Raw genomic sequence first — 12,257 nt, 5'->3', positions numbered from 1 at the left:
TCAGTCTTCTTTTAAGTTTATCTTATCATGAGCAATTTATGTTTGGCACACTGTATTACTGATACCCTGCAAGAGCCCGAAAGTTGAAATGTGAATAATGGTAAATAGTGTTTCTCCTATTTGGCAATTGACAAGTATTGACTCTATGCAGATGTGGTGCGGTCAGTTGCACTCAAACACTTGGTAGATGACAGCGGTTTCGAGATGGATCGAGAGCAAAGATGGCAAAAACATTAGTGCATGCATGCACGCACACATGCTCGCACACAAAAGAGGGCTCAGGGTCTCGGGAGAGGTGTCTCACTAGCGATGGGCTGACATATGGCCAGCAGACCCCGGACCACTGGGTGGAGCAGGGTGTGTGTATGTGTGTGTGTGTGTGTGTGTGGGTGGGTGGGGTTGCTGAATGGTCTGAGGGTGCAGCTGAATAGGTTAGTGATTTGAGACAGTTGAAACTCAATATTCATTTCACTGTTGCACTGATGCTGTTAGTGTGTGTACGTTACATTATTGCTAAATGAATTCAAGCAAATGTACTCATCTAAATTTGACTACTAAGGGTTTAAATTGACAAGAGAAGAAACTACAGTGGTTATATCGAGAAGAATGTGAACACAATCGTATTTAAATTGCACTTTTTTTACATGTTAAAAATAACTCACAAATAAAAATAGGAATAAACTGTGTAAGTCCACCAACAAATTCTGTCAAAAACAATTTAAAAAAAATTGACTAAGGCATTTATGGTGCCCTTGTCCATAAAAAAAAAAAAAGAATACAAGTTCTAGTATGGCAAAATCATCAATTGAATGAAGAAAATATGTCTGATTGGTTTCTCTTCACAGAGAATCATGTTTGTGGCCTGGGTTAGTGGTAAACAATCTAGTAGAACTCTCACCACACGTCTTCACCAACACATGGGAATTCCTCCACTCGGCCAGTCAATTCCATTCCTGAACATAAACATAAATACACAAACACACAAAACAGCCAGGGGTGGCTTGATGGTGCCATTTGACTGAATGGCCTATCGCCATGGTTACAGCAGAACTCCATCAGTCCATTCAAGGAACAGATGGCCGATGTGCAACAGGAGGCACGTTTCAGTGAACACGCACGCACGCGCGCACGCGCACACAAACACACACACACGAATCATGCATTCCCGCTTTCGCTCTCTCTCTCTCTCTCTCTCTCATAGATGTGCTCCTGCTCAGAGGGAGGGTATTGAACAACCAGCAGCATATGTTCCACTCGTCAAAGTGCATTCATTCAAAGACAGAGTGGGAGGAGAGAGGGAGGGAGGGATGATGGAGGGTAAAAATGTCACAGGTAAGAGAAGAAACCTTCGTTCAACCCTTCAACAATCCATCACAAGCTAACTTATTGATCTTATATGTATAATTCATTAGAATATGAGCAGAGATCAGATCTCATCAATTCAACTAAAGACCTCTTTTAAAATTAGGTGACGTAATCTCTCCGCTTGTGTCACCATTGTGTGTGTGTCTGCATTACTCTTATTTTGAGAGACAGTCAGAGAGGAATATATTTAATAATAATGTTTATAAATATGTGTGACATATATGCATTTATGGTCATAGTTCTTTGATTCCATGATTCCATTTTTTATTCAAGATGATTTTGTCTTGCCTCCAATAGCTTTTGATTGTGTTAATATAATATAGTAGACAGTTAATTGAATAGCCACCAAAAGTGGGGAAACAGTCGAATCCCAGACCGGAGTACTCTAATGGGCTTGACTGCGTGTTTGCGTCCCCGCTGCTGGAGGAACCACACCCACGAACACACATATAGAAAGAGGAAGCCAACAGGGTTTCCTGTGGTTGAAATAACACAACAGACCATCAACTGAAAACCTGTCAGTTTTCTCCCGTCTCCCAACTTGGCCTCTTTTATTCCATCTCTTCCTGTTTTGTTGTTGCTCTGTCTATTCTTAGTAGTTCCCCTCCATTGCATTTTCTGCCACGGTTCTCCTCGAACCTAATACTTGACCTCTGTCCGACGTCCCTAAATTTCCTTTCCTCTGTTGTCTTTTCCCCCCTTCTTCTTGAGTCAGCCTTCTCTCATTTGCTTCACCACAGAATACATCCCGCCTCTTCCGATTAGTATCTAAACATGGCCACTTCACTTGTAAGGCGTCTATGCTGCCCCACCCACAGACCTCTCCTGTGAAAGCAAAACTAAATCCTACACACTTCACATGGCGGGGTTTTATTCTGTGTGCCTTATTGTAGTACAGAACAATGGGGTTCCGTTCCTACCATCACGGAAAAGCAGCACGCCGATCAATCATTGCCGACAAACGAAACAAAGCGTGACATTTGTGCAAAACCCATTTTTGTAACACATATGCAACGATACATTTTACAGTTACTGTTTTTCTAGATATGGAAATTGACACCAATCGTCTTTTCGGTGTTTGTTTTAAAAATTGTAATTCAAAAATTAAAAAAGGGCTAGGTTTGTTTCTTGACACTCTCTATTTTGTCTTCAGTCAAAACAAATTTGAACAGCAGTCATTGAACATGTTTCTTCTTCTTAAAAAAAAACAACCCTTTCCAAAATGGCCAATTTCAATGTCCTTAATCTCTCAATTCTTTCTGCGTAATCCCCCTATTTTCAGATACAGCATCCTTTAGGCAAACATTCTTGACAGCTAATCAGTTTGCTGAGAGAAACTTGATTGTGTCATTCCTTTCATCAGCTCTTTCCTACCCTCTTTACTCTTCAAGTCCTGCACTCTAATCCTCTGCTCCTCTCTGTCAGGGTTGAGTTATGTTCCAGGAGCAGGAGGCTGACACCATCTGAGAGGAAGAATACCAAATGAGATGATTCTTCCGTTAAAACAACCTCCAGCAAAGTTACCTGGGAGCCAGCTGGTATCGCCCCCTGCTGGGACGCCGACGACTCCTTGTCTGTTCTTGCCTGAAGTTCCGGGCGCCTTCATCCACGGAGGGAGGATGAAAGTAGGAATATTGGCCTCCTCCTCTTCCTCCGTGTGCAGGTCTCTCCTGTAGTTTGGCTCTGCTGTTTCCACCACTTTGCCGCCCACTCTCCCTCCTCCATCCTCTGAAGGCCGTCTCGTTCCTCTCCCTCCAGTTGTCACCGCCGTCTGATGGAACAAGTATAAAAACTTGTGTGTTGCCTCACGTTTTTTTTATTCATCATGTGACAAGTGTGCATAAACTCTAACAACGCACAGAATCACTTCGCTACCTTTTGGAATGGTGGAAACTTTAGGAACAATTTAGATTTTTTTTTTCCATTTTGTACATGCTATACATGTAAAAGGTAGATATTGATATTTGGCCAATTTGGAAATATTGTCAATGAATGATTCCAAGGTACTATCAACGGCTGTCAAATGAGACCCCAAATATGTGAATATGCCCAAAATTTGTGGTAGTTACTCAGAAAACAACTTTATCGATTCAGATGTCAATTTGTCCTTCGTAGGCAAAAGAAGAGGAGAACATATAAACAAGAGATTTGTGGTCAAAGAGTAATTTGGGATGTAGCGAGATTTTTGCTGAGGAGACTAAATATCGGGGCTGATTACAAACACAAGCCAAGCGAGGGCTGCAACGACGCCACAACGCGCCAGCGCAACTCTCACGCACACACATGCACACACACATCTGAAGTAATGATGGGAATAGCGAGGGCACGGCCCTCCATCTTGTGCAAGCAGAAACATCCTCCTGAGACCCACAGAGCTTGAGTTGAGTAAAGAGCAGACAGTTTGGGGTAAACCAACCTGGCACACGTTGCTGCTTTTAAAAAAAAAAACATTCACCAAAAGTCACAGGGGTTGCACAAAAACGACGGGTTCATATTTCACGAGGCTGCTGCTGACTCGTGCCCGATGACTGACCACCAAGTGGCGGAGCGTTTAAGTCTATCCATTCATAATAATACCTTTTGGACAACAAATTGAAGTTATTTGAAATGCACCAAGGAGCCCACTCACGTCAATGTTGTAAAGAGGAGAATTATAAACAAACCTCCACTGACGTTGCCCTCAAGAATTCCCCTCGAAATAATTTTTGTGGACTCGACACGGGTCACAGTTATATTTGAACTGCGGAAGTTTTCCATTTATTTACCCACTTACAGTTTCATTTGAGCTTCACTTGAGTTGTGGGTGGCATTAAGTGCGGTACTTGGGACAGGATTAGAATAAAGGTTCCTGAGGTTATTGTTGAAAACGGATAAACCTACCAATTCAACATTGAGCATTGCACAGATGCAGCGTCATAAACAATCGGGAGGAACAAACAGGCGGCCCAAATAACAGTTTGTATCATTTTGCGGGGTTAAAACTGTCCCATGTCGTTCATAAAACAGCTTTTTTTTAAATGATGCATACAGAAGGTAAAAAAATGGTGAGGTGTAAAAATGCTACTAAAAACAAGGAGGTAAAGAAAGGACAGAGAAGATGAAAGGATGGGAACAAGTGAGGTAAAGGGGAGCCGACGGCCGAGTGGGGCTTGATAGGGGGGTTTGAGACAGAGAGCGAAGCCTGTAATCATTGTTGTGTGTCTTAAAATAGAGTGCTCTCAGCCTATAAACAGAAACATGCCATTACTAGTGTACTGACAAAGCAAGTGTTGGATTCGGGCGTGGACATGTGCTTGCAGTCGTGTGTGCGTGTGTGTGTGATCAAGACCACAGCACACATGGAGATGGTTACAGTACGGCCCTCTGGGTAATGTGGTTCACAGAGAACCACCAGAGAACTACAACCACTGATCGATAGTCAGATTCAAATACAATGTTCAGACTATTCTCAAACAAAAGAAAGGCCTTGAATCAGTATTAGCCACAAAAGTCCAAACATGCTTCAGAAAGAGAAAATTGGTGGACGATAAAAAGACAGAAGAGAAAGAAAATATGTGGCTTAGTCACCTGTGTGCTCGTCTCTGTAACAGGGACTTTGCTCCAGGATGCTAACTTTCGGTTGAGACTGCAGGACTCTGTTTCTCTTCTTGCAAACTTCTACGTGTTTCTCTCTCAGCTGGAGAAACAAGGCAAGACTGGATGGCTGGAAGGAGAGCAGACAATAACAAATGAGCCTGACTTGTGACATCATTTTCCCGAAAACCTAAACTTACACACAGTGGTCACGATTGACCAACCTTATTAAATGTATTTAAATATATATGTAGATTTGGGTGAATATGTTTTTTGTTGCGTTTGTAATCAGAAGGAGAGATCCATTTGAATAATGATGTAAGCAGTACATTATCTGAATTTAGTAATTGGAATTAATTCTTGAATCTCATGTTAAACTGCGGAGGTGTACCTAATGAAACGCCACTCACGTGATTCTCCAGCAGCACCATTTGCTCGGTGCCGCTATGTGCCAGCAGGTACTTTGAGTGGAAGAACTGTCCATCGAAACTTTGCCAAGGCATGAGGGCGGCGTTGGTCAGCGGGCAGCCGCTGGCACAGTTGGCTCCCAGCATGTAGCTCAGTCCTCGAACGTAGAGAGAGCCCAGTTGGATTGCTCGGCTGCAGAGGAATGGCGGCTGAGAAACAAACAAAAAAAGAAAGATGGCAATTAGGTCCGCTTGGTCACACACAGCACATTTTTTTATTGAATGCTCGATGCTTTGCTTGATCAACTGCCTTTACTTGAGGTGGAAAAATGACTTCTGCAGCAAAACACCAATGTTGCATTAGGAATCCAGCTAAGCAATGTGCTTTGCAACATTTTCCTATGTTCCAACATTATCTTTTAAATCATCATTGAAGCAAAAAGCAGAGTCAATGACAGCAGGCAGATGTTCATTGTGTGCGCATTTCACCCTCTCACCTGTCCCTCGGCAGATAGCCCTGATAACGGTGATTATGTACACACACACACCCGCTCACGCGCACACACCAGCACTCACGCTCGCGCAGGCCTGCCTGTCACCTGCTTCCAGTCAAACACAGCTTCACACGCTGAAAACAATGACGCACAAAAAGCCTGAAGCGCACAAACAAACGGATACAAAGAAGGCAAAGAAGACTGAAAGAGTAAAAAGAATATGAGAACACCAAGTCAGGCAAAGGACAGAAAAAAATGTGAGCATGTATAGGAGCCGTTCATTGAGGTGCGTATGTGCGTGTGTGTTTGATGTAAATAGCTCCATGTGGTGAGCGTCAGCCAGGGCAGACGGGTGAGTGTCGCCAGAACACTCTCTCTCTCTCTCCCACAGACACACACACACACACAACTCCATGGGGAGGAATGCTGCAACACAACCAAGGCATCCCTAAACCTACCCACAACCTCTTTCCGTAAAACAAACACAAATGGTCGGTCTCATTTTACATTCATGTGAACACACACGACATGATAGTGAGTTCTCGAAATAAACATTTCCAAGCAGAATGTGTAACAGAGACATCGTGATGGACACACAAACGTACGAGCACACACAAATCTGCTACAATCAGCCTATATTCTTTTTGTCTGTGCGTGCTGGTGCAGGTAAATCTATACTGATCATTTTCAGGACTACACCCTCCAAGCGCCTCCAACCTCTCCCAGAGATCCCCTATTAACTACAAGACACTACCCTAATTACTGCGTCGAAGAAAAAAAAAAAAGACGAAGAGGCAAAACACAAAATAAGTACGGTAATTAGACAGAGCAAATAAAAGGGTCAACAACAAGGCAATGACTGGTTTGGGGAACAGCTGGCAAGACACATTAAGCTATCCCGCTGGGGAGACTTTTGAAACAACTAAATAATTATGTATACAACAAATGAGGACAAATTATGAGATTTTAAATGTTACATGGGCTTTTGAAGAAAGTCAAGAGTAAATATTGCTACTAAGCTAATGACAGCAATTTCAAGCTGGTGGAACCTCAAACTTGTTACTGATACTCAATGCGTACAGCTGAACAAGTTGTCATTTATTACAAAAGTCCGATTGAAGATTCCGTCTTTGCAAAGATCATACTCAGTTTTGAAAGATATCACTTGAAATGGTTTATGGTGAGCGACTGCACTTCATCGATGTTGGTAACTGTCTCGACAGACACTGACATGATTAAAGTGACAGAAAAAAAATAGAAACGACCCCATTTACATAACAAGCCCACTTCTAATTGCGATGTTTGTTTTCTCGACGAGATCCCCATTCATAACCCTATTTGGGTTTTCTCTATATGTTTTTTTTTTCTTTTCATTTTCCCCGACTGGAGGCATGTTTACTGTTAAGTATACAAGGCCATTGTTCTCATTCATTGCATCACGAATTGAGCAAGTTGCAATAGGCGAGTACTTTGCTGACCTTGATCTGTTGAAGCTCTTGCAGAGATTTGAGCCTCAGACAAACAGCCTGACTCAGGTAAGCATCCACGTCCTCTGAACACATAGATGGTACCTACAAAGAGACCAAGTCGGAAGATAGCTTAATATATGGCGACGTATAATAAACGACTTCCAAATTCAACCCCATCTCGGCGTGACTTCTGACTGGGTCTGTTTGTTTGGTCTGACCTCAACAGGGAAAGCAACAATCCTGAATGCAGCCAAGGAGGCAGCCAGTGTGTGTGTTTGTGTGTATGTGTGTGTGTGTGTGTGTGGCGTGTTCAAAACAAACAAACCCCGAAGCAATTTAAACAGTCGAGTGGTGAGCGAATGTGAATGCTTCAGACGTCAGACAACAACAGGCACCGTTGTCTGTTGGCCCGTCAGCTCATCTTTGCTTGTCTGCCCGTCTATCAGACAGAGCTGCGTTTCTGTTGCGATGTTTGCCTGTTTTTTTTTTTAATTACTTCTTGCACAGTCGCAAGCATCTGACAGTCGTGCCAAAAATCTAAGGATTGCTACCTTGCAAGCATTTAATCTGTGTTAGGGCAAAGTTGTAAAAAAATAGTAATCGTCATGCTACATTAAAAAAAGCTAACACTTGAAAGCCATTATAAAGAAACAATGTGGTCAGGTAATTGAAAGAATACAGTTCTTGGGTGGTTATCAGAACAGTTGCTGACGTGTCAATAGCTAAACTGGTCACACTGGGTGATAAAGGCTGCCATCAAGACAAGAAAAAAAACAACAGAACACACCATTAACAAGAAATGTTAAACATCACATGTTGACAAAAGAGCAGAATGAATCGGGCATGTTGATCCGATCCCAAACTGAAAGCCAAGTTGAGTATAATATTTTCACTTGCTGCTTTGTAAAAGCGGGGATTCGGATGTGAAAGCAAATTACTTTAAAATAACAAATGCAAGTAATTTAAGAGATTACTGCTCTAAAATTGTGTAAATCTTCTACTATGTACTACCTGGAGGACAATATAGGTGACCAGGCAAAGAGAAGCCAGAAGAAAGTCTTCAACCACTCCGTACAACTCGGCAAACTCCTGGCAATCAAATATTGACAAAAAGCTCATTAGACGAAGGCCGGAAACATCGGGACCGGAACCAAACCACAGCGAGTCCAGACTGGGCTGTTCACCTAGAAAACCAGACAGATAAAATATTTAGGTGTTTGGTTAGGGATTCCATAACAGTGAATGAATGTGGCATGTTGTGTGTGAACAACTCAGCTTGTAGCTATGATAGTTGATTAAAGTTAAACAAATCATTCAACAACTTAACACTTATATTATACAATACTAATTATTTTTGTATTTGGTTTTTTTTTTTGTGGGGGTGGATGTTTTGGTTGTACTACATAAAACAAGGTTTTACAGATTTTGAATTATTTTCCAAACTGTATGTATTTTTTTCAACAAAATTCTAAAAATCACTCCACAAGAGTGTATTATCTGAGGGCATAACTATTTTCACAGGGACTGTAGGTACTGTACATGGGATGCAGATCGGCATGGGGAGGACCATGTCGGGCTCCTTCAAAGGGTTGCCTGGATAGACAAACCACTCTCTGATGGCTGGAGGTTCCGCAGTGCTGTCTGAAAACACGCAAGGTTTAGAGAGCCACTTTACAAGCGAGAGTGTCTTGTGCGTGCTATTTTACCATCGTGCCTGTTGAGCAGGAGCAAACCGTAGATGCGTTGTCTCGAGGACTTGAAGACAACAGCCTGAGGCAACAGTTCGTGATCCTCCTCATCCTCCAGACTATTACTACATTCAATCACCCCTTCGTACAGGACATTGTAAACCATAAACCCCTCAGCCGATACGTGTTTTTCTCTACAAGCCTACAAAAGAACCAAATAGAGACAAATGGGTGAAACTCCGCTAAATGTTTCTAGATGACAAACAGAAATATGGTGCTGAACATACCTTTAATATTTCTGGACTGACATATTTCTCAAAGGTAGCGGTAATAAGAGGTGGGGCATTCTGCTGAGGAACTTCCGGCCCAGCCAATAAATAGGAGCAAATTCCTTTTTCCAGGAGCTCTCTGTCTGCAGCTGGTAGTTTCAGAGTCTGAGGGATAAGATGAGTCTCTTCCTCCTCCTTGCCCCACAAAGAGCTGACAAACTGGGATACAGCCAACACCATCTGCCCCTGAGGAGGACCGCAGTGGGCTGTGCCATGTGGCTTCCTAAGAAAAAGTAGATGGTACATGTTTTACATCTTCATATTTTTATGGTTGGACAGACAACACGCCTCACACCTGTATGCTGCCATCGCATCATTCCTGATGGTCTGCATTCGCTCCTCCGGCACCACGTCATTGCCGAGGAGACAAGCCAGTAGCGGTAACTGTGAAACATTCAGTCCGATGGCTCGGCAAAGCATCTCTCGGTCATATAGGACAGTGGTGAGGCGGCCTAAGTGCAGTTTTGCCACTGATAAGTAAGGAACGCTGGAGAAAGAACAGGAGTGATATATTCAAATCTGGCATCTTATCAATATTCTCATTTTTCGACAGCCAATTTGAAAGACACACGGGATGAATCTGTGACCATAGATAGTTAAGATGCAAAAAAGTTCAACTCGAGGCATATTTGTGCAAGGCTGGACAAAATCTTGCAAGTCGCACACCATGTTTTTCTCATTATTGTAACTAGAAATTTGTGTGTTTGGAATGAGGCGTTTTTTTACAGCTGGCTTCTTTTCAGATTCATTCAACTCTACATCGTTGAATTTAACACGTTGCTCCAAATGTTTTTAGGTTTTTCTGCCTCTCTACTTCCTTTATCTGAACAACAAAGAAACACTTTTCACATGTGATAATGAGAAAAGTATTTGCATATAAAAAAAAAAAAAAGGACAACACATTTTCATTACACTTAGGTGTGGGAACATTTTGACATATCAGTAACCAAGGTTTAGATTTTCATGTTAAAATATGCGTTCTGTCATGAATACATGACTAACCAATAACAGCCTCAAGTGAACCAACCTGTCAAATATGATGAAATCTGAATCCTGTCCCAAAATGCCCATGCAGCCATGGTGACGGGCGTAACAGGCAATCTCATAGTCTGCCTCCTGCACTGAGCAAAATACATCCTGACCTAATGATCTGCCACAAAAAAAAAAAAACCTGAATCAATAATGTCATTAATATGATCATATTATAATCCCACATTGCAAACCTGAGGACAAAAGGTGTGAATGCTGCCAAGCCAGAGGGCAGACTGAAAAGATCTTTGCCTGGCTGCTCTCCATTTGATTTAATGTAACGGAATATTTGAGACACCTTCCCGTTCACTCTTCGTCGCCGCTTCACCTGTAATCAGATCATCGTTTGAACGGGGATATATTCTAGTAGACACCACAGATTAGATTAGACAGTAACAATACTATAAGGTTGTGTTCCGCACCCACTCATGTCTTTTCTTCTCCTCAACCATGCCATCGAAAAAGAAGACAAGATGGATTCCTGCAGAGGTGAACGTCTCCACCCATCTCCGAAGGATGCTCATGTACTCCTTCCACTGACCCCCGCATACCCAGTTTTTGCACAAGTACCAGTGGCACAGGCAGGCCATGCCATCCACAACCAGTGTGGGGCCTGAAAGAAATGGAAAGAGAAATGAACGCAAGTTGTAATGTTACCAATAACAAATTCACACTTATTAGAGAATTTTTTTTTGGGTAATGTTAGGAGAATACATTCCTATTTTTTCAAGGAAAAAAATAGATCTTAAAAAAAACCCCAAAACAAATGAAAAAGGTAAAAAACTGGGTAAAAAGTCATTACCTTATGAGAATTTACTCTACTTTCAAATCGTATCTAGTTGTGGGCGAGATGCTTGTCTGCTTTGTGGCTATTCCTAGAGTGCCCTTCAGCAAGGCCCAGTTCAAGTGGTGCAGCAAGCTTAGATGCAGATTTCGGACACATGCAACTGAACTTTAGGCGTGTTTTGTTAATCTACCATTTTGACGAAATCTTGAACAATTTGAACATGTGCATTTTTGCATATGTGTTCAAACTTTAAGATCACCCTGCAAATAAACACAAGCCTTAAATTTTACATGCACTCAACTGGAAGAGGTTTTGGAAACATGTTGTCTGGCCAGCTCTCTCAGGTTGACAGTCACGCAGGATTCTGGACAGCAGCGCTCCATGAAATATTGAAGACCCTTTACCCCCATTACTGTAAACAGAGACCAGACCAAAGCATTCATGTGGTAGCAAAGCGAAATCTACTTGCTTGTCAGAATGAAATGCTTGTTGACATTTGCCTCTTTTTGAGACTAAGGATTAGCTTGGCTTCCATCAGCAAGTTTTATGAGTTAAGATACAGCAGCCGTCCAGCCTAAGGCTATATGGTATGATGTCACCGCTATTATTTTAAAACACGTTTTTGCAGACTACTTACTTGGGAATATTTAGCACGATCCAACAACGCGTCCTGTTTGTTTTGATACGCTACCACTTCCTGCGTCGCACATGTGACGTCACGACGCTACGTGCTTGGCGCACGCTGATACACTGGCTCTGTTGAAACGGGTGATCTGACTGAATCTGTGATGCCAATTCACTGATAAAACACCATGCAGATCCAAACATACACACTTAATATAAAAGAGAATAGCTGCTGATACAATAGATTACATTTGAATGGTATAAACTTCTCAAGGTTGCATGAATATGAATGGACCATTGTGGTCTCGTGGCCTCGGTCCACCCATAAACTCCACAGGCTGGGATCAGAGGCAGACTAATTGCTCTCCAGGAGAATAGAGGCTCTTTTCTGAAGTCACAAGCTATTAGGTCTACCTTCCATACAATACACCCCCCGCCCTCTCCATTCTATTGTCTGAGCTTGGAAGAAATAAAGAAAGCGGCATATGCTGG

The 12,257-nt window shown here is 42.3% G+C and overlaps 1 protein-coding gene across 1 annotated transcript; it reads right to left on the bottom strand.

The window, feature by feature from the left end:
* Window positions 1-2,219: 2,219 nt before the first annotated feature.
* Window positions 2,220-11,919, bottom strand: fam120b (family with sequence similarity 120 member B). The gene is made up of 15 exons (XM_085908529.1): window positions 11,779-11,919; window positions 11,443-11,553; window positions 10,777-10,967; window positions 10,549-10,682; window positions 10,353-10,475; window positions 9,621-9,812; window positions 9,284-9,548; window positions 9,015-9,198; window positions 8,848-8,949; window positions 8,320-8,492; window positions 7,318-7,410; window positions 5,349-5,555; window positions 4,933-5,068; window positions 2,890-3,136; window positions 2,220-2,828 (listed from the first exon to the last, which is right to left on the bottom strand). Exons 2-15 carry the CDS (start codon window positions 11,549-11,551, stop codon window positions 2,798-2,800), a joined length of 2,187 nt encoding a protein of 728 aa, XP_085764655.1. The 5' UTR covers window positions 11,552-11,553; window positions 11,779-11,919; the 3' UTR covers window positions 2,220-2,797.
* Between the last annotated feature and the right edge of the window lie 338 nt (window positions 11,920-12,257).

Source organism: Syngnathus leptorhynchus, chromosome 3 (genome assembly GCF_054491065.1).
Source record: "Syngnathus leptorhynchus isolate UIUO chromosome 3, UIUO_Slep, whole genome shotgun sequence".
Taxonomy (NCBI): Eukaryota; Metazoa; Chordata; class Actinopteri; order Syngnathiformes; family Syngnathidae; genus Syngnathus; species Syngnathus leptorhynchus.
This window is presented reverse-complemented; position numbering and strand designations above follow the sequence as displayed.